At 36.4% G+C, this 27328-nt stretch overlaps 1 protein-coding gene across 5 annotated transcripts in view; it reads left to right on the plus strand.

The window, feature by feature from the left end:
* WDR17 (WD repeat domain 17) overlaps positions 1–27328 on the plus strand; it is a 69566-nt gene that overhangs the window by 16530 nt on the left and 25708 nt on the right. For 4 of the 5 annotated variants that reach the window (XM_061404101.1, XM_061404103.1, XM_061404106.1 and 1 more), the window contains 11 exons: positions 5425–5553; positions 6765–6948; positions 8483–8713; positions 11780–12031; positions 13886–14008; positions 15416–15600; positions 16213–16381; positions 18316–18407; positions 20185–20267; positions 22734–22820; positions 26106–26270. In XM_061404101.1, the coding sequence (XP_061260085.1) occupies positions 5425–5553; positions 6765–6948; positions 8483–8713; positions 11780–12031; positions 13886–14008; positions 15416–15600; positions 16213–16381; positions 18316–18407; positions 20185–20267; positions 22734–22820; positions 26106–26270 (1700 nt within the window). Of the gene's footprint in view, positions 1–5424; positions 5554–6764; positions 6949–8482; positions 8714–11779; positions 12032–13885; positions 14009–15415; positions 15601–16212; positions 16382–18315; positions 18408–20164; positions 20268–22733; positions 22821–26105; positions 26271–27328 lie in introns of all 5 variants that reach the window. The other variant, XM_061404105.1, reaches the window with a different exon arrangement.

Here is a 27328-nt window from a genome sequence, read left to right on the forward strand (position 1 = left end):
TTTTAATTATAAATCCTCAGCAGTTTAAGCCTCTTGGGTTTTTTTGTTGCAGATTTCTTTTTCAGCTGTGAAACAAGCTGGCAAACATCTCTGGAGCCAATAAATATCTAACTCTGGAGAATAATCCTCGTGTTGTGGATTCTAAAGAATTCTTCATAAGGCAGGCTGAGAATCAGTGGGTAGCTTACTATCCTGAATTCCAGCCTTACCCATAAATGATAGAAATGTTTAGCGTATGAGTTTAATAGCAGTATTTGAAGTTGCACTGGACACACGCACATACCCACCCATCCAGACACGCACACACAGAGACGTGTACACAGACTGTGACTCTAGCATCTTTTTTTGTGTTGTGTATTTTAAATGTAATAACAGTGCATGTTGGATGTTCAGACAGAAGACTCTTTTTCAGGTGTAGACTGTATATTCCTCTGTGGAAAAGAAAGGGGATGATAGTCTAATTGTGGGGGTCGAGGGGAGTGGCTGATTTAAAACAAACATTTTTGTTTTACTAAAATTATGTGTTCCTTTATAGTGATTTTAAGACAGCTCATGGAGATTTTCTGAAGATTCGAAATCTTTCTGTCCACCATAACTCCAGTCTGTCCTTTAATACACTGTTGGCCTTTATTAGTGAATTTATTGTTCTGAGACATATTAAAAGAATAACCTGGTCTCATACGTAGATGTAGTTCAACCCTAAAATTGCCATATCCTTTTCATGAGTTTGAGCTTTGGGACAAGTTTTAATCTGTTCTTATACAGACTTAGATGACAATGAAACATCTTATTATAAATAATGAAAATTGAAACATGATTATTTAATTTCTTCTAAAATTCCACTGTATAATTTTTCAGATTTATGTATGTGCATATATACCCTATATAATCAGCATTCATCATGCCATATTTTTCCATAGTTGTTTTTTAATGTTTACTGGAAAAGATAAGTTGGCTTTTAAGAAAAAAATTATAATTTAGAAATGTGTTTGAAAAATCACATACAAATATGAGTTTTATCTTAAGATCACTAAATTGGCCTTTATACTTTGATATAAAATATCAAAGATATTTATATATTTGACATAAAATATAGCATTTTGATAGGAAATATATTTGATATAAATATATGTTTGATATCAAATATAGAAATATATGACTATATATACATCAAAATATATATGACAAAATATAATATATTTGATGTCAATATATATTTAATGTCAAATGTATATATTTTGTATAAATAAATTCCATATAAGATAGCAAATATATTTGATTTGCTATATAAATTTGATGTAATTAATATTTATAGCATAACATATATTTCTACAAAAATGGCACATGTATATGAACTGGATTTTAATTTAGTTTTATAACTATTTTTGGCAGTGTTGTAACTCTAGCTAGATTTAAATTTCATGGTTATGTTATATTGTAATCTTGCTTGTGCAGAGATGAGCTTTATTGTTATACAAATCTAATTCAAGTATATTCTTATAACTTGTTTTTTTTGGCATTTTATACACTTACCCTTCACTGTAATTACAATGTATGTGTCATGTGTTTCATACAAGATTGAAACAAAAAATAGAATTTAGGTTGAAAAAATAAAAATAGTATTTCTGCAGGTCTGCAGTTGCCAGACTGCTGACATTGTCAGTTGCTTGTGAGGTGACAGTGCTCAGGCTTTCTTCCTGAATCCTTTGTAAACCTGCATTATTTGGCGAACTGACTTCATCTTTACAGTGTATATTTTGTTTCTGGGCCAAAAAGACAGTGTCTTCTGAAACAGTACATGTTTAGGATGGACATGGAAATACTTAGGTGGTTCACATAAAAATGCAACATGTTCCTAAGTACAGATAAAAAGAGTACATAATATTTATCAGAAATATAAAATTACCTGTCACATACATTTGAAATATATTGGATTACCTATATGTGTGGCATGTTTTGTAGGATTTATATTTAAAATATAAATGTGTATTTTGACATGGGCCTTCAGTTGAATGTTTTCTATTTTCAGTGATGCAGAATAACTAACTGTGTAACCTTTCATGCTGACCATAATACCAAAAGCTTCTGGACACTTTGTCTCTTCAGCAATTGTAGATATCACTTAATAAAAGTGAGATATATGTATATATATATAAAATGATACTTTTGAAAAATAACAAAAAAGTTTCAAATACTAGCAGTTTAAATACATAATTTAGATTTGTAGATGTGATAGTATTCATATCTTTAATGATGCATGATTTTTAATATCTCATTCAAAAACCCTAATTTTTTAAAGAAGCTGCCATTTTGTTTTTTCCTGTTTATTATTTTAATGGCTGGTTTGGAAAAGTTCTTCAACTCTGAATTCTAAAGGATTTAAGTTGTTGGACTATAATAAGACTTGTAAAAGCTGCCCAGGAACATACCATAGCAGACCAAATTGTATGAAAATATTGAAATGTTTATATTACCTGAATTTAGGAACTAAAAAGAAGTAAATCAAGATACATGATACAGTAAAAATATATTAGCATGGGTTTAGAAGTGATTTTTTTTTTTTTTAATAAAGAGTTAGCGGAAGGACTTAATCATTTCTAGTTTGGCATGTGAGGAGCTCAGAAGTCCTCACTGTGGCCTAAAACAAAACAAAACAATGAAAACTGAAAAATCAACAACTCCTTCTTAGATTCCTAAGAGATTTGAAGTCACCAGGCCAACTGCTGCCCCCAAATTGGAGAGATAGGCATATGGGCAGAATCACAGTGCGTCAGAGCAGAAACCCACCTGCAGAAACCTCCGTGGGAACCAGAGTTGGAGTGGAGAACCTCATCGATAATTAGTGACTTGCTGGAGGCTCGTGTGTCAAGTCCCAGAGTTAAAAACTCCTGGGGGACCCAGTAATTAAGGAGGCCTCCAGGCTTTTCTAAGTTTTGCCTCCAGGACCTTTACTAGGTTTTCACAGTAAATATCAGAGAAAGAACCCTGCATGCTTCTGGCAAGGGGAGAGGAAAAGGAATTGTTTTGAAGTATGTCAGAACATCCTTCTTCTTAACAAGGCTGTCCTGTTTTACTAGAGCCTGATCTGCAGAGATGATATCTGCACCCAACCTGTCCGGGAGAAGGGAAGTAGCCAGCCCCTGCTAACCATCCTGTCCCACTCGGGGAGGAAAATCTCCAAGAGTACTGGTGAAATTCCCAGTCCACGGGCATGGGCTTATTGGAAGACAGAGAACTAGTTACAGTCATGGGATTACAGAGTCATCTTAACATCACAACACTAAAGACCTACTACTGACCACAGTTCTTTTAAATAGTGACATCATGTTCTCCTGTCAACAGAAAATTACGTGGCACGCTAAAAAGCAAAAAAACAAAAGCAGTGTTGAAAGAGATTAAATAAGGATCAGCACCAAAGTCAGATACGGCAGGGATATTCATCTGTGCCCAGCTATTATAGTTGGAGACTTTAATACTGCTCTGTCAGAATAGAACAGATCTAGTAGACACAAAATTAGTAGAGACATAGTTGAACTCAACAACACTTCAAGCAACTGGATGTAATTTGATGTCTATCAGCTACTTCATCTATCAATAGCAAATTACACATTCTTGTCAAGCTTACATGGGAGATTGACAGAATAGACCATATTCTGGACCAAAATCACACCTTAACAAATGTAAAAGTATAGAAATAATAGTGTCTGCTCTGAGACAATGGAACTAAACTAGATATCAGTAACAGAGAACTGGAAAATCCCCAAGTACTTAGAGATTACACAACACTTTTCTAAATAACATAAGAATCAAAGAAGAACTCTCAAGAGAAATTAAAAATCATTTTGAACTAAGTGAAACTGAAAATACAACTTAACAGAATTTATGGGAGGCAGGAAAAGGAGTGTGTGGAGGGAAATTTATTGCATTGAATGCATGTATTAGAAAAAAAGGAAGCTCCAAAATCAATCATCTAAGCTTCTGCCTTAGAAGACTAGAAAAGGAAGAGCAAATTGAATCCAAAGTAAGCAGAATATAAGAAAGAATTACAGCAGAAAATAAAAGGGCAAGAGACTTGAAAAGACACCTCACTGAAGATGACAGATGACATGGAAGCTTATGGAAAGATGTCCAGCATCACAGGTTATTAGGGAATAGCAGATTAAAGCAACAATAAAATGCTGCTACATGCCTGTTGGACTGGCCCATCTAAACCACTGACGACAACAGCTTTGGTGAGAAGGTCAAGTAGCAGGAACACTCATTTTTGTCTGTTGGGAATGCAAAATGGTGTGGACAGTCTCAAGTTTCTTTCCCAAATATAAACTCAAAATTTGTTTACACACAAACCTTACATCCCAAGGATAAACTATAAAAGCCTATTTAATTCACATGTAGTTTAAATAATGTATATTTTCAGTGAAAAGTAATATTGCTGTAACATTGTGAAAGGGAAAGTGTGTATTTTTTTTATTATTTATCAAGAATGCTTGGTGTCATTAGGGGAGGAAGAAACCAGATATTTGTAGCAGTTTCTTATACTTGTAAGCACTCAAAAGCACAGATTTTTTATCGTGCTGATTTTCACTGCAGATTATTTACTTCACTGGTTCCACTCAGATAAGGGAATTTAATGGGGTGAAGAGAGAAAAATTGGAGTAGAAAAAAGAGATCTTGAAAAGTGAAAAAGTTTCACTTGAAAAGTCAAACTATGAAATAGAAGAGATATAAAGAAGAAAGTAGCTTTTTAAATAAATGAGAGTTAACATAACTGAGTCTAGGCTTGTTTACTCTAAAATCCTCTGCCCTGCCATATGAATGATGTATATTCTGTGATTTCCAGTTTCCTTCATCCCCTCTTCACAGTGAAGACCACTGGTAACCCAGCTTGTATTCCTGTCCTATGTACCTCAGATAGTGTTTGTAAGGATGCCAGAGGCAATGTGAAACTGAAGTTCTGAGACAGAGGTCACAATATTCCCAATACTGGGTTGGCTCACAGTGTTTTACATTTGAACTTGCTGCCTTGAATGAATTGCCAGTATTTAAAAACTGGTACATTTACATGAAATTCTGGATATTTCTGTCTCTTTGGGAGGTCAGTGGTACTAGAGCCTTTGGATAGGAATGAGCACTTTACGCTTCACTCTGTCCCCGTCACTGCTGGTGGGATTCCCAGCCCTTGATCAAATGTCAGTCATCATTTATTTTATAATCTCACCTCTCTAATAGAAATGACCTGCCTTGATGTCTATTGCTATTTGGAGATTTCAGCTCCCATTCTTTGAAAGCTGAGATTAATAGTGCTAGTGGAAATTTTTTTCAGGACATAGAGATAAGGATTTAGGAACGCAGATGTAAAACAGTGAAGAGGTGATTTATTGAATAATGGAGATGACCAGCATTCCTCTGAATTTGTTTTTCAAGGTGAACATGTCCCAGGTAAGGCAGGTGGGACTGCTGGCTGCTGGGTGTCAGCCGTGGAACAGAGATGTGTGCGCTGCCAGTGGAGACAGGTTTGCCTACTGTGCCACCCTGGCCATCTATGTTTATCAGGTAAAAGAATGCTGACTCTTTTCAATTTTTCATTTTTTCGGATAAGATTAATATTTAATTAAGTTTGAAAAGTTAATGAAATGCTATTAAAGTCTGCAGTTTAGTTAATAAAAATATTTAATTAACACTCGATTTGAAATTCCTGAGTTCAGTTTTCTGCATTGCGCTTAAGACCCCATGTGGGTTATTTGTAAAGTCAGAGAGGGTCACTGATATGCGAAATGACTTCTTCATGCGCTTGTATTTGTAGACTCTTCCGCTGAATGGCTTTTACAGCAGTTTTTTCTATTAGATACTTTACATCTGCATTATCTACCATTGGTAACCTAAATGACTAACTACTTTAAAAGTTATAAACCTGTTCATCCCTACACGTACAGAAAATGCATTTATACCTTTAAACAGGCTCATGGCGTTGGGCATAGGAGACTGTGTTAGCTCTTAAGGTTTTACTGCAAATATATGGTTAAAGAAAGATTGGTGGCATTAATAGATAATATAATAATGATTTGAAAAAGTATCATATAATACTGTGAAAGGTTCGTTATGTGTTCAAGGAAAAAACCAGGTTCAACAAAATGACAAATACAGTATATAACAGTATGTCATAAACATGTTAAAAATGATAGATGAATTGATCTACTAATTAATGGCACAATTACAAAGGAAATAGGAAAATTAGGCTATTCATTTTGTCCACTTGCATATAAAAACAACATAATGCCCTTTCCAAGAAGCAATAACATAAAACAGGTCCAAATGATACCACTGCTCTGCAAACCTCGCATATCTTAATAATGCAGTAATGAGCAGTTGGCTTACTTAACGTACATTTTTTTACTAAAATACAATTTAAAAACTGCAGAAAAATTATTTCAAGACCAAGGTATTTTTCCTTCATAAGTAGATAGGGCTTCAGAAAATATAATAAATCTCTTAATTATGCATATTTAAATATACATTTGTTTTTACTCATTTTAAAATTGATATGTTTAATGTCAGTCTTCTTTTATTTTTTTAAAAAAATGATTTTGTTCCGTTGAATACATTTGAATTCACTTGAAAGTGGACCAAGCTTGAATTGTGTTCATATCTTGTTATTAAATATACTCATTTTCGTATGTGTAGCTTTTAAAAAATGATGTGATTATTAATGGAAAGTGTATTACCTAAAAAGAAGCACTGATATGTTTTATTTATATTTTTTCTAGTTGGACCACCATTATAATGAATTCAAACTCCACGCAATCATGTCTGAACATAAGAAAACAATCACAGCGCTCTCCTGGTGTCCACATAACCCTGACCTGTTTGCGAGTGGCAGTGCCGATAATTTAGTGATCATTTGGAATGTTGCAGAACAAAAAGTCATTGCTAAACTTGACAGTACGAAAGGTATCTCTCTTAACTGGGGTTTACTTCATTGAATGAAATATTTTTATTTCAATAAGCAAAGTATTGTACTTCAGTAAGCTCAGGTTTTAAAGTAGTGTTTTCCAAGCTCTCTAATGAAAGTCTGTGTAAGAAACACATTTTATGTCATGATTCATGGTTCTGTGTGTGGATGCGTACAAACCAAAACACAATTTCATGAAATAATCAGATTTGCTATGCTAAGTCACTTCAGTCGTGTCCAACTCTTTGCGACCCCATAGATGGCAGCCCACCAGGCTCCCCCATCCCTGGGATTCTCCAGGCAAGAACACTGGAGTGGGTTGCCATTTCCTTCTCCAGTGCATGAAAGTGAGAAGTGAAAGTGAAGTCGCTCAGTTGTGTCTGACTCTTAGCGACCCCATGGACTGCCCCCTACCAGGCTCTCCATCCGTGGGATTTTCCAGGCAAGAGTACTGGAGTGGGGTGCCACTGCCTTCTCCAATCAGACTTAGTACACTGATTAATTAAAAACATAATCTGTACCAGATAATTTATGTTTAAATATAACATTAAAAATTCAAAAATAAATATAAAGACAATAATTAGAGGCAATTTTCTCAGTGAGACAATTATAAGAGTTTAATAATTAACTTTGTATACGTTTATGTGAAACAGGTGGTCAGCTCATATTAGTCAGATCCATTTTACAGATGAAAACCAGGCTTAGGTAACGTGACTTGTTTAATTTAAAGCAAAACTAAAATTTAAATCTAAACTCCTGATAAGATCATAGTTTGTAGCAGTAACTTTGTTATTAAATGCGTATAGAAGCACATTTAACTTTTCGTACATTTAATCCTTATGCCTGCAATGCAAGAGACCCGGATTTGGCCCCTGGGTTGGGAAGATCCCCTGGAGGAGGAAATGGCCAGAATACTCCAGTATTCTTGTTTGGAAAATCTCACAGACAGAGGAGCCTGGTGGGCTACAGTCAGTGGGGTCGCAAAGAGTTGGACGCAACTGAGAGAATAATACTTAACCCCAATTTATATTTAATAGCCTTTAAAGCAGGAATTGTATCCCATACTAAACTTGTACACCTAGAACACCTAAAGTAGGTCTTATGCACAAAAATACTCCTTGTAAGTTTTCATTGCTTACAGTAAGAATTCATTGTTTTAATATTGGGTTGCCCAAAAAGTTTGTTCCAGTTAGAAAAATCCAAATGAACTTTTGGGGCAACCCAATATATGGTTTCCTGAAAGAAAGAAAGAACTCTGTAAGTCTCTTTGAGTATGTGAAGCATATGATCACATGAGTAGTTTTAAACCAGAAACTAGGTATACTTTTTCATCATAGACGTTCTCTCCGCATGTTCCCTGTAGTCTTTCGGGTTACTGTATAAATTAAAGTCCCAAATAAGAGGTAATTTTTTAAAATAATGAACATAACCTTGTATTTTGGTTGTCTTGGAAGCGTAGGATGCAGATAATACTGAATGGCATGGTCTTATGCCACATCTCTCGATTGTGTATCTGTATTTAATTTATTCCAGGGACGCCTGCCTCTCTTAGCTGGTGCTGGAATGCTGGTGATGCTGTGGCATTTGCTTCCCACAGAGGCCCGCTGTTCATCTGGACCATCTCAGGACCAGACAGTGGGGTGACTGTGCACAGAGACGCCCACAGCTTCCTGTCTGATATCTGCATGTTCAGATGGCATACACAGAAAAAGGGGAAGGTTGCCTTTGGTCATGTTGATGGAAGTCTATCAATTTTTCAGCCAGGTAAGAATGTTTTTTTCAGTCAGATGTCTTAAATTTTATTTTTCTTATTAACATACGTAATTTCATATTTACATATTTACATTTCATATTTTCATATTAACATTTCATATTTTCATATTAACATACATAATTTCATATTTACATTTACGTAATTTCATATTTACATTTCATATTTTCATATTAACATACGTAATTAACGTATTTACGTATGTTTCATATAACATACATAATTTCAAATTACATACGTAATTTTCATATTTACATGGCATAGAAAGTTAATAGTATTTTAATTTTTAAATAATAGTTGTGCTTGGGCTCCCCAGGTGGCTCAGTGGTTAAGAATCCGTCTGCAAATGCAGGAGATGGAGATTTTGTCCCTGGGTCGTGAAGATCCCCTGGAGAAGGAAATGGCGACCTGCTCCAGTATTCTTGCCTGGGGAATCATATGGACAGAGTTGCCTGGTGGGCTGTGGTCCACGGAGTTGCAAAAAGTTGGACACGACTGAGCACACACACACACACAGCACAATAATTGTGCAAATATTATCCAGTACTGTGCCGATTCCAAATAACCATTAGAAGTAAATTTTATTTGTAAGACATTTTAGTACATTTCACCATCTCTTAGGGACACAATTCAACCTGTAACAACCCAATACAGATTCCTTGACTTCACTATTCTATAGGATCTTTAGCAATTAATGTGCACAAAACATTAGTATAGCCCTGTGGTGTGTTTTCCTTACATATGCAAGAGCTAACGGGTAATGAAGGAAGCACTGCTTTTCAGTTCTGCCACTGCATTCTAAACTGTGAGTTTGAAACTCAGAGAGCATTGGCATTGATACCAGCACCATTAGGTCTTGTCCTGAGGGGTGGTCCCCCTTCCCTTCTGAGCGACTTCCTGTCACCACAGATGGTTGTTTGGTCCTCGAGGCTCTCAGAGCAGACTGTGATCTCAAGCTCTCTGCTGTCCTGTCTTTGTCTCTCTTGGAAGAAATAAATATTCGTGGAGGACTGCCCACAATAGTGCAGTTCATCCATCATTTGGAAGCAGTGATTTTTAAACCCTGCTTAGTGTGTCTGTGGATTTCTTTGTGTGTGTTGGGCAGGGGTGGGGTGGGACATTTTGGTAGGTGGTCCAGCTGAGGCTTCAAGCCTTCTGTTCCCTTTCAGTCTGAAAAACACCACTTTATTCCGTATTGGACTTCATGTAAAAATTCTAATATTAATAGGGGATTCTAGGGCCAAAAGAGGGAGAAGGCAATGGCACCCCACTCCAGTACTCTTGTCTGGAAAATCCCATGGCTGGAGGAGCCTGGTGGGCTGCGGTCCCTGGGGTCTCGAAGAATCGGACACTACTGAGCAACTTCACCTTAACTTCTCATTTTCATGCATTGGAGAAGGAAATGGCAACCCACTCCACTGTTCTTGCCTGGAGAATCCCAGGGATGGGGGAGCCTGGTGGGCTGCCGTCTATGGGGTCACACACAGTCGGACATGACTGAAGTGACTTAGCAGCAGCGGAAGCAGGGCCAAAAGAGGTGGAAAACTACTGCTTTAGCTATTTCAGGTTATATCCTTAGACAAAAGCAGATCATTAGAAAATCTGTTTTCAAACTTCATAGTAGAAATGTTTTAATTAAATTGACTTTGGTATTATTCCAGGGATATGCACTAATCAAATTTTCATTGTTTCCTTTTGGAAATGTTGGCGTAGTGCTTATGTAATGTTGCTTTTATAATCTGTTATGTTGGAAGACAGCAGGTAATGATGTCGTTGCAGGAAGAGCTATGGTATCTTTGAATTGTCTTATTTTTTGAGTAAGTACTTCTTTTAAAGTTTATGATACTTAGGAATAATTGGTACTTCTGTTAAGGTTGTAATCTCTAAACTTAGCTGTTTCACTGCCTTTCTGTTGCAAACAAGAGGAACATTTAATTGCAGTTTCTGTGTGGTATGTCAGCAGAAGCCTTTTTTTCATTATCACCAGTGTGTATATAATTTGGAAGAAATAAGAGGATTGTTTGCTGATCCTTTTCTTCACTTAATTTCATTTGTTTCGTCTCCCTATTTTTCTCGCTGCCTGTTTGTTCTGGTAGCCAGAAGTGAATTACGATGTGGCAAATGGTAATATGAATGAGGACAGATGACTGTAAATATTGGGATGCGTTTATCATACACCCACTTCAAGGCAATTAACTAATTTATTCTTAAAAAAAAAAAAGGTGTCGTGTTCTATACCATAAAATAAAAAAGTGAGCACACAGAGATTCAGTATCTTGGAACTAGGATTTGGACCCAGGCAACGCTCCAAAGCCTGTGCTTTTAATCAGAACATAATATTCTTCCTGTTGGTGAGCACCTCCCTGCTGCTGCTAAGCTGCTAAGTCACTTCAGTTGTGTCCGACTCTGTGCGACCCCATAGACGGCAGCCCACCAGGCTCCACCATCCCTGGGATTCTCCAGGCAAGAACACTGGAGGGGGTTGCCATTTCCTTCTCCAATGCATGAAAGTGAAAGTGAAGATGCTCAGTCATGTCCGACTCTTCATGACCCCATGGACTGCAGCCCACCAGGCTCCTCCGTCCATGGGATTTTCCAGGCAAGAGTACTGGAGTGGGGTGCCATTGCCTTCTCCGAGCACCTCCCTACCCCTATGCTATTGTAATTTAATGAAATTGTAATTGTTGACAAGATCATATGGGTTATTTTTCCACTTTTTTTCCCCTAACAACTTCTCAGTAGCAAATAGAAAGACATCCAGGATACTGGGGATTGCCTAAGCAAAGCAGTTCTGTCCAGCTGCATCCTTAGCAGTTCAGTCGCTAAGTCGTGTCTGACTCTTTGTGACCCCATTGACTGCAGCTTCCCTGTCATCCTTTGGACAAACTCTTAATTCTCCTTCATTCGCATGTCAGTTATGACTTCCACATAAAAATGCCACACTTGTATTCCCAGGACTCTTGGAATCAGTGGTCTGCAAAGAGGAAGTTCAAATGGTCTCAGTTGTTAGTCTTATTTTGGAAATTTTGTTGAAAACCGTGTTCCTTACATTTGAATAGGTAATAAAAGTCAGAAGCACGTGCTGAGACCTGACTCTCTTGAAGGGACAGATGAAGAGGACCCCGTGTCGGCCCTGGAGTGGGACCCACTCTCTACTGACTATCTGCTCGTGGCTAATCTGCATCATGGAATTCGCCTAGTGGATTCCGAGTCACTTTGTTGCATAACGACTTTTAGTTTTCCCAGCGCAGCAGCTTCTGTGCAGTGTCTGGCCTGGGTTCCCAGTGCTTCTGGGATGTTTATAACTGGAGGTAACTTTACCTTGTTCCCCAGAGTTTTAAATATGTGCATATTCTTTAATTGACTCAGGGAAATTGCACTATTTTATTGACTGATTTTGTATAAGACATTAATATCTCAAATATTATCATTTATTACAGTAAATACCAAGTTTACTTTTATTTCTATTGTGTATCATTAACATAATGACAAATAAAAATGAAAAGAAGGCCCAGTTTTCCAGGTTTCTGGCAAAATCAGAATATGTCATGCATGTACACACGTGTGTGCATGGCTGGGTTTGTGTGTATACAAAAGGGAACAGCAGTTCAATTTCAGCCATGGCTGGATGACAATAAAGGTACTGGCTAGAAAAACAAGTTATATGAATGAGAGGTCTCTTAGCCTCACTGATAGTTTTGGGCCATGTTTTCCTAATTATAAGACCGTCAGCAAAGCTAAGAAGTGATGGAGGATGGGAAGATGAGGAATTTAAAATAGTCATTAGGAATTAAATGACTTACCATTCACATAGATTCAGAGAAACCAAGTACTTTCAGCTGCTGTATAAACACTTCCCATATTTGCTAAGTCTAACATAAAAGACAAAAGAGTCTTTATCCTTTCAGCAGCTTTAAAGAAGCCTTTATTCTTTAAGCACTTAAACTACACATGGAAGTAGATTCTTATTTATATACGTTAATTGACTTAATTACACACGATATAATTAATGATAAACATGGGAATTTTGTTTTTATGTATTATTATTACTGTCCTTATTATTGAGATGAAATTTACATATCATAAAAATCACCAAGTTAAAGCGTACAGTTCAGAGGTTTCTATGTTACAACTGTAACCACCATTTACCTCCAGAATCTTTCCTCATCCCCTGATAGACTCTGAACCCATCAACAGTCAGTCTCCATGACCCCCCAACACACTCCCTAGTCACTACACATGTCTGTACATTAACCACTGATCTTCTTTCTGTCTCTGTGATTTGCATATTCTGAATTCACAGAAAGTGAATATTCTGGATTCACAGAAATTGAATCATTCAATGTGTGGCCTTTTATGTCTGGCTTCTCTGATTTAACGTTAAGTTTTCAGGATTCATCCATGATGTAGTGTGAATGAGTACTCATTCCTTTATATAGATGGATAATGTTCCATTGTATGGATATGCCAAATTTTGTTAATCCGTTAATCAGTTAATAGACACTCAGCTTGTTTCCACTTTTGTGCTGTTATGAATAATGCTGCTGTGAACATGTGTGTGCAGGCTTTATGTAGACATGTCTGTAATTCAGTTGGGTGTGTATGCAGGAGAGCAATTGTTGGGTCATATGGTAATTTTGCAATCAGTTGAGAAACTGTCAGTCTTGTTTCTGGAGTAACTTAATAAGGTGGGAATTTTGGAAGCAGGGGGTGTTCTAGGTACTCTTCAGGCATATCATCTAGTCCTTGTTTGGCTGCAGGTGAGCAAGGAAGCAGTTTACAAATGTTTCAAGAAAGGAAGGTTTGTTAATGGTGGGGGTAGAAAGTTTTCTGTTACTGGCTTTCCTAGAGCACCTTGTCACTGGGTGCTTTTGGGGATAAAATCATCATAACTGTCTTTTCTGGGAAAAGCTGCAAAAGCAAGCAGCCTCTTAGCTTAGAAGGGGATTTGAAACAGAAAAAAAAAATAGCAAAAACCTGTCAAAAATTTAAGGGATGAGCATCATTTCAGCTGCTTCTTTGTATTATATAACATTGTGAGAAGAATGTCAGTAAGTGGTGTTAAAAATCTGACAAGTTGAAATTTTGTTATTACTTTTATATCTCAGCATTTTATGTTTCAAGTAAAATGTGCTAATAGAATGCTTTTCTTTTGATCTGACTAGATTCCCAAGTGGGTGTTTTACGCATTTGGAATGTTTCTAGAACAACACCTGTTGATAATTTTAAATTAAAGAAAACAGGATTTCATTGCTTACATGTACTGAATTCTCCTCCAAGGAAAAAATGTAAGTAAAAATGTTAAAATTTAATATTTAAAAATATCATATTTGCTGCTATCAAATAAAATCATATAATGATATAAACATAACAAATACTGGATGCTACTGAAAGGCAGATTTTTAAAAACTGCCCTTGATAATATGTGTGCTAAAGTTACCATCAAAGCCATATAATATCTAATATTGCTAAATTGAAGATATTTAGAGCAAAATTATATTTTTAAATGTTACTGAATGAGGATATTAAAATAATATTAAATTGTCTACATGGGAAAAATGAAATGATGGTACTGGTGAAAATAAATAGAAAGAGTGGTAGGATTAAATAAAATTGCTCTGAATCAAATATCCTGGGAAATATTTATCTGTATTCCAATGTGTACTTAATATAGATTGATCTAATAATTTATAGTGGTATCATTATTTTAAATTATATTTGCAAGAGCATATTCACATTCTAAGGGAAAGTTTTTTTTGAAAGAACACAAAATATGTGATAACCCAGTGATACCTGTATCAGATCTGACCTGCAGAATTGTAAGATAATAGATTTGTACTGTTTAAGCTGCAAAAAAAAAAAAAAAAGAATATACAGAAAATAACTAAGCAAGGAGACTTTTATACAAAGTTGGGGAAATGAAAGTGTATAAAAAGTAAACATTGACAAAGAAGAAATTAAGATGCAAATGTATGTCAGACAATTGTGATTGTTAATTTGCGTGGTAAATTAAGTGAAAGTGAAAGTTGCTCAGTTGTGTCCAACTCTTTGCGAGCCCATGGACTATTTAGTCCATGGAATTCTCTGGGCCAGAATACTGGAGTGGATAGCCTTTCCCTTCTCCAGGGGATCTTCCCCACCCAGAGATCGAACCCAGGTCTCCTACATTGCAGGTGGATTCTTTACCAGCTGAGCCACAAGCTTAATTAAAGTGAGTAATAAATCTCAAAAATAGTTATTTTCATTGGATTGAAATTTTATGGAAGAGGGTTATTAGTTTTAAAAGAAAAAACTTCATGTGTGTTTGTATGTGTAGAGGAAGAAGTAAGCTTTTATATCAGCATTTTGAAAGAACGTTGATTCCAAAATAATCATGCTGTGTTTTCATTTATGGGCAGTAAGAAATTAAAGATTCAGCACATACTGTGATTCTTCACACTAATTTTTATTCATCTTGTTTCACCTGTACTCTATGTACCTCTTTTCAAAATAATATCCCATTTTGTATATGTGTGTGTGGGGGGGCAGTTCTGCAAAAGTACACCTGTGGCAGAAAATCTGATCATTGCTCATTAAGAGTTTACGGATACAAATTCTAGAGAAAACGAAGGAGCATCTATATAAATTAAGTCCTTTGACTTCATTCCAGCATGTGGAAAGCCTCTGGCATAAGGGTTTATTACTTTCTTCTCTAGTTTCAAACCAGTCCCCAACCAAACATCATTACACATCCTCCACGAGTGAAGCAGTCCCACCCCCAACTCTGACGCAGAATCAGGCCTTCTCTCTTCCTCCTGGTCACGCCGTGTGCTGTTTCTTGGATGGTGGCGTTGGACTTTATGATATGGGAGCCAAGAAGTGGGATTTTCTTAGGGACTTGGTATGTCTATGGTTTTTCTCTCTTTTATAATGCAGTGCTTATTTTGTGTATAAAGCGATGTTTACTTTTACTTATGTGTTAATATTGTCCTAAGATTATTTTTGTAGAGAACCATACATTAGGAATTTATTTTGGTTGACTGAAACTTTTTATAAAGATGTCTGTAACTATTAAAAGTATTTAATTGTAAATATTGTAAACATTAAATTTCTTTAAAAAGTACTGTCTTCTTAGCTTATTGGAAATATTCTGCATTTGGCAGTGTGCCCATTATTGTGTAGGCCATGTTACCCCTATGTATAGTATTGGAAATCATGTAGTTGCTCTATATTTTGGAAGCAAAATGAGGAATAGAATGTTCTTTCAGGATGAAGGAGAAAGTCCATCTCTGCCAGTTACTCCAAGCTTTCTTGTTCTCATTCATGAATTGAGCAAGGTTGGATTAAGCGTTTTCTAAGGTTTATTTCTATTATTGAGTCATAATAATTCTATGAGTCTACAAACTTCTGTTGTAATGATCATGAAGCCTCTGTTGTAAAATAGAATACAATCCTGCTGAGAACTCACATTTTGCCTGGTTTTCTTCTGTGCTTTTTTACGCTGCATTCCTAGGGTCATGTGGAAACTATTTTTGACTGCAAATTCAAGCCTGACAATCCCAATCTTTTAGCAACAGCTTCATTTGACGGCACCATAAAAGTCTGGGATATAAACACGTTGACTGCGGTGTACACATCCCCGGGGAACGAAGGGGTTATTTATTCCCTTTCATGGGCTCCAGGTAAGAACATTTTTTATTAAAATCAGGAGTACAATTGAATGACTCTCCTAACTTTTATATTCATCTGCATTATCTTCTGTCCTTCAGTGCCCTCTTGCTCCAAATGATTGTGGAGGCAAATTACTATCAACATATGTGTTGGTACAGTTTGGGGGGAATTTAGAATAAACTCCCTGAGCAGGCATTTTGATTTCTGGGCCCTTCTGTATGGTGTAGTCACATAGAAAAGCCACAGTAAATCAGGAAGATACTGACCCATCTCATTTTAGCTGCATTTGTATAGATCTGCCTGTAAAGTGTTAGTTGCTCAGTCACGTCCTACTCTTTGTGACCCCATGAGCTGTAGCCCACCAGGCTCCTCAGTCCCTGGAATTCTCCAGGCAAGAATGCTGCAGTGAGTTGCCATTCCCTTCTCTGGGGGATCTTCTGGACCCAGGGATCGAACCCAGGACTCCCACATTGCGGGCAGATTCTTTACTATCTGAGCCACCAAGGAAGCCCTATAAAGGTGTAATGTATTTTACATGATGGAAGTTTTCCTTAATATTTTCATGTGACTCAAACATATAAAAATAAAGTATTTTTTTTCTAAAAATTATGCTACCTGTCTTTCCCTGGTACATCTGTTTTGTGAATAAGAATGATTATCTGTTTGATTATGAGCATGTGATTCTGTATAAACTCTACTTTTGTAATATTGAAGGATTTTATGGGATACTAGGGTCTTTACTTGGACTCAGTATGGTAGAACCTTTATACTTTCCTGTACATAAAAAAGAAAAGAGATGCCCTATGAAACTGCTGGCATTTTCTCCCAAAACATTAAATTTTCCTGTAATGAATAACTTTAAAAACTAAACTGAGTTTTTTACTTTAAAAAGTATGTAGAATGTTTTACTTATTTGTCCTAATACTAATATATGAATTAAAAAACTGACTTATAGCCGGTATATAGCTTATTTTTTAGCTTATCTCCTCATGCGCATGAATTTTTAGCCCTGAAAAAAAACATATATATATTGGGTTTTTAAAGGATTTGATGTCTTCAGACTTCTATTTTCTTTACCCTATTTTTAGAGTAGAATCACAGGAAAAATATTAGAGGTGCAAATAAATGTGAAAACTTTTCCCCAGTAATTTTAGAGCCCCAACAGGGTAGCAGAATGAAAATCCTAGAAAAACTGGTGAGGACTATTTTGTAAAGTACTTACAGTCATTTGTCACAAAATAATTCCTGTATATTTTTTGTCCTAGGTAGCAGGGTAATAAGCTGTTTCTTTCTTCTAATGGAGAAAACCTCTTCTTTGATTGCCTTGTAACAAATTCAGAATCATCTACTAACTTGGCAGTAGTTTGATTTTCATAGATTTTTTGTTTCTTAAAAATAAAGAGCATTATGGTTTTGATGGAGAAAATGAATTTTTTCATGTGTCTTGCTTACAGAAATATTTACTTTCCTAACCATTAATAGATTACTAAAATTGTTAGATGGTCAGAAAAATGTAAATGCTGACTGAATATGTAACAATACTGAGGAATTATTGATAGTCTTTTTGATTATTGATTATTGATAGTCTTTTTGATTATACTAGTTTGATCACGTTAATAAAAGAGATCCTGTATGTCCTCTATTAGACATCCATCCTCAAGTGTTTATTGATGAAAGAACACAATGTTAGAGCTTTGCTCCAAAAAATCCAGTAGGGAGCTATAGATGAAAATAAGATTGACCATACTTTGATAATTGTTGAAATTGTATGATATATTTATGCACTATACTTTCTGTTTATATTTGCATGCAATTAATAATTTTCATTATTAAAAAAAACTTGAAGCACTTTGCAAACCCAAGTCTTTTTCAAAAATTACATTTTTAAAAATAGTTGCATTTGTGGCAAACATTTCATATAATGTCTAATAAATTGTTTCCTAAGGTGATTTAAATTGTATTGCTGGAGCAACTTCCCGAAACGGTGCTTTTATTTGGGATATTAAAAAGGGCAAAATGATACAACGATTTAATGAGGTAGGATGTATTTATTGCTAGCTTAATAATATAATGTCTTATATGGCCTCATGTATTTTCAATGCTTTTCTCTCTAAATTTAATAGTTAATCAGCAGGTGGCATTATTAGAAGAAAATCCAAGAGGACATACATATGCTAAAATGAATTCTGAAAAATGTAGCTAATTCTAAGGTACAATTATTCACCTAAAGTTGCATTAGAGGTTCAAAGGAATTTTAAGTCATCTTCCACAAAATTGTCTAGGCAAATACTCAAAAGTTAGAAAAAGACTAAGCTCAGAATGTGTCCCAAATCACAGTCCCAATTTTGTCACTGATTAGATTTTGACATAGAATCATTTTATTGTCTTGATCCTGATTAGAGTAGAATCACCTATAAGATGGTAAAGTTGGATGTTTTAGTTCTTCTGAGTCTCAAATTCCATTTTTCCATAACACATTGTAAAACTCCCTCTCTCCTCTTGGCAGTGTCACAGATTGTACTTCTTCTGCTTGGAGTTGAATTGTCCTTCCATTTTTTTCCTGAGTTCTGTTAATATTTGCAAAATATATATAATCTCATTGACAGTTCATTAGCTGTGAAGGGAAGAAGATATGAACAGGGTCTAGGATTGTCCCTCGATCTCTTGAAATTTCATTCAAGTGGTTACAGTGATTACTGTACTTAAATTGTGGCTGGTGTTAAGGGGAGACTAAAGTGACTTTTTCTCTGGAGCTTTAAAGCTGTTTTACTAAGGTGGTCTTCAGTTTACTATTTTAACCTTTTTTTTGGGGGGGTCCATCTTTATAAGGACGGACACAGGAATGGAGGTGGTCTTTATAATCATTCAGTTGAAGGAGTCAGGGTTCTCCATTAGCTGAGTTCATCCTCATGAACTCACTGCACTTAGGGGTCAGTAATGTCCTGCTTTTTATTTTGTGAGGCCCATGTAACAGTTAATTGAAGCCAGCAGTATTGATTTTTCCCACATTTATTATCCTAAATTTAAGCAATTTTGACACTGGTTCTGACTGTGCTTCTGGGCGCTGGGAAAGCCATGAATGATGTAAGAGACGTCCTGGATGCTTGGGGCTGGCTGTGGGGTCAGGTTGGGGCTGCCTAGTGCTAATGAGAAGGTACTTAGGTCACAAGACACCAATGAATTCTTGGGAAACTTGGAAAAGAATTGACCATTACCTAGTTGACGAGTGACGTTCCTGTGTATGCATTGTATCCTTGATGTTTTTAAAACTTCTAATCATACCAGCTCTAATTATATTCCTTTACCCTTCTCCAGTCCAAGAATACAGATAAATGTAGAGATTTGTTATAATAATAACAACCTTAAACCTTCTTTGTTTTATAAAAATAAAATTTAGAAGAACAATCAATAATAACAGTTGCTTGCAGTATCTCTTTTACTGTAGTTTTAATACCATTGGGTTTGAAAACTGTAAGTATCTTCATCATTATGGGAAAGGTGGGCTTTCCCAGAAAAGGTATAAAACTGAGTTTGATTCTACAGATGACTGACACAGACTTTGGGCCTTTATCAGTGTCCCCAAAAAGGAAATAGAGCTGCCCAGTTTATGTCTTAAAACAATCGTTTTGTTTCTTAAGTGTGATGGCTTTACGCATTCTTTAAGTGTGTATTCAGCTTTCTGTTCACAATAATGTCTCTGTAGCATCATCTAGAGCAAGTTCCTAATAGAAAATTAATATTAGAAGAAGTAAATAAATAAGAGAAAAAAGGGGTGAATTATTTCTTATTGATAGGTATTTTGCATTTTTTGAAGCATGGAAAAAATGGGATATTCTGCATTGCCTGGAGTCATAAAGATTCCAAAAGAATAGCAACCTGCAGTGGTGATGGTTACTGGTAAGTACTGTGTATGAAATCACACTGTTTATAAAGATGCATTTGATAATATAAGTGTCTGCTGTTAGCACCTGTATTAAAATATTTGATAAGACTCTGTTTGTACAGCTCTGCCAGCTGTCATAAATATTACTTACGGTGGCTTCACAGCTGGCACTAGTGGTAAAGAACCTGCCTGCCAGTGCAGCAGATGAGATCCGGGTTCGATCCCTGAGTTAGGAAGCTTCCCTGGAGGAGGAAATGGCAGCCCACTCCAGTATTCTTGCCTGGAAAATCCCATGGACAGAGGAGCCTGGCAGGCTACAGTCCATGGGGTCTCAAAGAGTCAGACACGACTGAAGCGACTTAGCAGCTCCATATATAGGCACATGCACTGCTGTGATAATATCAGTAATAAATAACAATGCAGTGATGTTTAAAAATGAACCACCAATTGCTTTCTAAATGTAAATACTACTCAAATTATAACTAAAATACTGTGACTTGCCTCAAAGCAACTTCACGTACTTTCAGAGTCTAATTCTCATCACGTTTTGAGGAAGGGGTATTTCATTTCCCAAGTGACTCAAGAGATATCAAGCGCTCTAGAAACTTGTTCACAGTAGATGTTATTCTTTTAAAAAGGATAAAAAGGCTTTTCAAGGAGGAATAAGGTCATGCTGTAGGAAATGCCTATTTTCTAACTAACTTCTCTGACCCTGTGTTTCAGAAATATGTGAGTCCCAGGGAAAAGTAGTTTTCCAAGAAATATATGTAAGGGAAGAATTGCCCTTGAGTTTAAAAAAGTTTTTAATCCAGTGGCACTACCATATAGCATAGGTATCGTCGTCTTTGACACGCGGTATAGGAATTTATTGTTGGTGAGAAATAGCGGTTTATCTCCTCTTGGATTTCGCTGTACCCCGCCCAGTCTTCTCATTCTCACTTTGTAACTTCATTGGAAAATACAGAAGTTGTGGAAACCAAACATCTGTATCAGGAAGCTAAAATTTTCAGAAACAACAGTATTAGGAGTTTTTCCCTTGAAAATGACTATTTGCTAATTGATACATACTAAAGTACGAAAGATGTACCTAAGGGTTTTTTTATTAGGGGATATGTAGTTAGAGTCAGACACGACTGAGGGACTGAACTGAACTGAATGTAGTTAGCTTTACCGGAGAAGGCAATGGCACCCCACTCCAGTACTCTTGCCTGGAAAATCCCATGGACGGAGGAGCCTGGTAGGCTGCAGTCCATGGGGTCGCACAGAGTCGGACATGACTGAGCGACTTCACTTTCACTTTTCACTTCCATGCATTGGAGAAGGAAGTGGCAACCCACTCCAGTGTTCTTGCCTGGAGAATCCCAGGGACGGGGGAGCCTGGTGGGCTGCCATCTATGGTGTTGCACAAAGTCAGACACGACTGAAGCGACTTAGCAGCAGTTAGCTTTACCGTGTATTTTCAGGACATTAACTTACTTGATAAATACCACAGTCTCACTAAATATTTGTAAGTGTAGGTTACCACCACTCCCTAGTAGCCTCAAAAGTTTTGGTGGGCCTAGAAAGATCCCCTGGAAAAGGGAATGACTGCCCAGTCCAGTATTGCCTGGAGAATTCCATGGACAGTAGAGCCTGGTGGGCTATAGTCCACAGGTTCACAAAAAGTCAGACAAGACTGAACGACTAACATGTTCACTTTGACATAGGGATATTTTTAAAGGGTCTTTTCCAAAGACTTTTAAAGCTTTGCAGTACATTAATTTACACACAGCTTTGTGTTCCTAATGGAATTAATAGCCCTTGTGTTATGGTAATAATATAGAAGGATATTGTGTGCTCAGTCATGTCCGACTCTTTGCGACTCCATGGACTATGGCCCACCAGGCTCCTCTGCCCGTGGAATTTTCTAGGCAAGAATACTGGATAGGTTGCCATTTCCTGCTCCAACAGTAGGGTCTTAAGCTTCATTTATTTTTACATTAAAAGTGTATGGAATGTATTTGGGGAGAAGGGCTCCTCCAGATTTCTAATTGTATCCCTTAAAAATGTGCCATGAAAATATTATAATGACTTACATGTCTTAGACTTGGTGTAATAATACATACAACCAACACTGTAAATGCGTTGTGTTAAACATAAATTTTCAACTGTTAAATTTTGAAGCTGAAAATCTAATGCTTGTGTTTTAAAATATGTGTATTATACTATGTATTTCCTAAATAAATAAAATATTTTCTAAATAAGAAAGTATCTCCTTTAAATAGGGTTCAGTGGATTGCCATAATTAATACTATGTAATGTAAATATACTTATAATGATAATATCATTTACATGGTACTTTTAAATGTTCCCTGTGCTTTGCAGACAAGGTCTCTACGCTAAAACACTTTCGTTTAAATTACATAGTTTTGGCTTTCTTCCTTTGAATAACATATTTAGAATGTTGTAATTTTCTATTAACATATTATACTTAATTTCAGTATAATTCGAACAATTGATGGTAAAATACTACACAAATACAGACATCCAGCTGCAGTATTTGGTTGTGATTGGAGCCAAAACAACAAGTAAGTATTTTTTCCTGAAATAAGTAATAATTACATTTAGAAGATTTTGAATAACCATAAAGTTTGATGTTATTCTCATTAGTAATATTCATCACTCTTTTTAGGTAATATTCCCCTTATCTCGTCTTGGAACTGCATGTTTAACCATCTATTTTTATTCCATGAAGTTTTTACATGATTTAGGAATAGTGATTCCTACTTTGCACCAACTTTCTGCTGCTTTAGGGGAAAGCATACAGCTCACTAATGAAAAAGAAAGTCAGTGCAGTCTGTGTGTGGCTTGTGAGATGTGGCCCTTGCTCTAACCCTCTTAGCAATCTCTGCAGTGCACTGTCCCCATGACTTTCCGTTGCCTCCACCTGATGTGAATGCCATGACGGGGTGATTTCCCAAGATGTGGAACTTAGACTGGTTTTGAAAGGTCAGCCTTGCTTAAGAGCCTGGTATTTACCATGTAAAGATCAGCTTAGATTTAAAAATTAACCCACATCAAACCTCCACTAAAATTGATCCTTTAAGCCATTGCACTTCCAAGAGTCTTGTGTTTCACACCTCTCTTTGATAGGATGTAAATTACATTTATATGCCATCAAATATGTGGGATCAGATATATCCCACCAAATACATGGGAGATAGTGAAGGACAGGGATGCCTGGCATGCTTCAGTCCTTGGGGTTGTGAAGAGTTGGACATGACTGAGCGACTGAACAAGAACAACAAATTGTATTTAGAAGTCAAACTTTCTTTACATATTGTGAAAATAATGTGAATTATGCTTTTAAAATATACATATGAAATATTCAAACCATATTGCACTGGGTTCTGAATCACATCACGATTATACAAAATCATGACCCTATGCATCTCCTCCAGTAAATATGGAATTTGTAACACATAATAAAGATTCTGAAGTGAGCACACAACCAGCTCCTCTGCAGTGTGGGCCATCTCGGTGGCCTGAAAGTGCCAGCAACAAACCGCTGAAACCCAGATGCTTGTCTCCTTTTTAGACTTTACATCCCTCAGCTGTCACCTCCAGTCGACCCTCGATTCCTGTCATAGCCTCCATCTAATTGTTCTTTTCCTAGTCACCCCCAGCCACTGAACCAGTGACATGTGTCTATTTGGGGACTTCCACAAAAGCCTTCTAAATCAATTTCAGAGTTCACACCTGTTGTCACAACTTCCTCTGTCTGTGTTCTCCAGGTGGCTGCCAGAGTGAGCATCGAAACATGCAGATGTGAGCACAGCTTTCTGTTGCTTAAATCTCCCAGCAGTTTCCCTTTGATCTTGGGATGACATGCAGAGTCCTAGCCAGGCAGGGCTCCTCTGTGCCTTATCTCTTTCCAGGCCTCGCTACCTCTGCTTCTTAGGTCCGGCCACAGTGGCCTTCAGCTTCTTGAACCAGCCAGCTCATATTCACCCCAGGGCTTTTGCTCCTGTTTTCACCTGCATCTAGGATTCTCCTTCCCACCCCACCCCACGCAGTCCACACCGACCTGGGCATAAATAACTTCTCCCTGTCTCTCAGCTCAGGAACCACTTCTGCAGAAAAGTCTTCCATGAGCCCCATCTTAGATAAATTTCCACTGTAGTTAGGACACTTAACATCAGAAAATTAAGTTTTAGTTGCGAATTGGCTACCTCTCCCTGAGATAAGCAATGGTTCTGTATTTTTCACAGTGTATTCTTAGTAGAACACTGTGCTTCTAACTCTCACTATGCCTTGAAAAAGTAGACATGTAGTAAATACTTGTTGCACATACAAATGAGTAGAATTACCTGTATCTGATCAACAGAATCGTTCCACATTCTTATTTCCCTCTTTTATAGGGTTAATAAGAATTTAAGAATTTGACCATTCAGGGGGAAAAAAAGATATGAATGCAGTATGCTTTGTTGGTTAAGAAAGCTTTAAAAAAAATAGTCCTTTATACTTAACTTTTATGTTTACTGGTAAGCCTGTCTAATAAATTTCATTTTTCATTTTGACATTTCATTTTTGTTTTTAAAAATCTTTTCTAAATGTTCTAATTTCTGTATTTATATTCCATTTAGTGTCTTAGGAGATAAGTGAAAAACATCTTGAACTTATAAAAGTTTATTCATATTCCTGAACTTATAATTTGGATAGCTGTGTGTACATTTTTAAATTTTTTTTCATTTCTAAGATTTTATATCTGTGTATCTGCATATACATATATAAAATATACTCCTGTGTACATGTAAGTATTTGTATTATGCAAAATATATTTTCCCACATAGAGAAACAAGCCTGTTTATCAGTGAGCCTTGGGTGCATGTAATCTATACATTTACAGACCAACCAGCATGCTAGTTTAAAGATTTATTTTGACTTGTAAGCTTTAATAAATACAGCTATTATAACCAATATGACAAAAATCAGCAGTTTGAAGTTTTGAGGTTTTGATGACAGTTGGGTCCAAAATGTGTAGCTTCCCCTCTTTACTTTTGGGCCTGGGGACTGTTTCTGTGATTGTTAATGTTCCTTGGAGAGACTGTTGTGTCTGGTTCATGATTTCACAGGTGTGCCTAGTACTTCAGTTCCGCTGGTACTCCAGGCATGACCACTAAGGTGTAGCTAGTTGCTTAGCTTGTCTCACTCTCTGAAGAATAATGAGCAATGATCATTTAAAGACCATACCCACATATTATATTTCCAAAGGATTCTTCTGGATCAAACAGTTAAGCATCTCAAGTTGGGGAAACCACCAAAGAGAACTGGAAAACCAGGACTGTGGCTGACTTACTGTTAGATGAGTCAACCCTGGTCTTTGGGGAGTTTTCTAGTACACTTCTGGGGGAAACATTGCTATTTGTACCAATACCAAAAAAAAAAATCTACTGGCAGTCAGAGCGCATAGTAGTTAATAACTTGCCTACTAGCAATTCAACAAATCTCAATCACTGACCATTTGGGACCCTTTTCAAGTTCCAGTAGTTGCAAAATATAAAGGTCTGAGAAATATTCAAGTTATGAATCTGGGCATCTTGAAAAAACAAACATAGAGAAGTAAATATACCATTATCTCTCATCTGAGGGAAATGAAAAATTTACCCGATTAAAAGGGAAGCTTGAGAAGCTAACTGCACTAGAGCAGTTTCTATAAATGATGTTTTTGCTTACGTCAGTTTGTAGTGTAACTTCGTGAAGGGAGCAGAGCATTCTAGTTTTAGAAATTAGTACAGTGTACATTTAAAAATGATCAGTACCACGTATTATCAACTCTCTCATTTTTTTAATGGCCACTGATGATGTTTCAGAGACATGATAGCCACGGGCTGTGAAGACAAAAATGTTCGTGTCTATTATGTAGCCACCAGCTCGGATCAGCCACTGAAGGTGTTCAGCGGGCACACGGAGAAAGTGTTCCATGTGAGATGGTCTCCTCTGAGGGAGGGGACACTCTGCAGCGGCTCTGATGATGGGTATGTACTTTTGGATTCTTGTTTCTAGTCCTGAAACTCATAAGCATGCAGTTTTCTAGAAATGTGCTTATTTATATTATCCAACTTGTATGTGGAACTATTCTAAATATGTACTTAATAAGTAGGCAGTTAACAAGTATCTAACTGCAAACATCTAAAAATTTTTCCTTACTTAATGTCATATTCATGCTTTCTGTGTCCTTATTTGGGCTTCCCTGATGGCTCAGATGGTAAAGAATCCTCCTGCAATGCTAGAGACCTGGGTTCATTCCTGGGTTGGGAAAATCCCCTGGAGGAGGTTATTGTGCTCGCTGTAGATGCTTATTTCTATCTTACTAAGAACAGAGTTAACAGAAATGAAAATTGTAGAAGGGTCTGGGGAAAATGTCTGAAACAGTAAATCTTTGTAAAATATAGAGAAGAGTTTATAATGTTCTCATATCTAATTGGAAAACAGCTGTACTCTGTTTTCATTAAGAATGAAATAAAAGATGATTATATGTGTTAGCATGAAGAGAAGATATTTTAGAAATGAGAATGATTTAACATTTTTTTTCTGGGTTTGTGAAAGTTTCTGAAATCTTGTCTGTATTTTACATCCAGATGTATTTGCATAGTTTGGGCTATTTGAATAGGAGATAAATTTAGGTAAGAAAAGTCTTACTTTGTGCTAGTAAAAGTTGTAATAGTAGCCACATTATCCTGTCCTAGTATAAAAGAGAAGAAGAAAAGTTTTTTTTATATAAAGCGGAAAGAGATATATGCCTTAAATAAAAATGTGATGTATCTTCTAATGGTGTAATATAACCTTTGGGAGTATCAATATTTTGATATTTTCAGGTTGATGTAAATCTGTAACTAAAAGATAACTATGAGTTATCCAAGCAGAGTTGGCATATGGAGGTCTTAAATTGATTTGGAGTTAAAATTTGACTTCAATAATATTTGTATTCTACAGTCAGTAAACTCCAGTAATATTATGCATCCATTTGTATTTAAATTTTGAACTTGATCTGAGAGTGACTCCACAGACTAAGAAACTTATTTTACTGACATAA

The sequence above is a fragment of the Bos javanicus genome, chromosome 27, assembly GCF_032452875.1.
Source record: "Bos javanicus breed banteng chromosome 27, ARS-OSU_banteng_1.0, whole genome shotgun sequence".
NCBI lineage: Eukaryota > Metazoa > Chordata > Mammalia > Artiodactyla > Bovidae > Bos > Bos javanicus.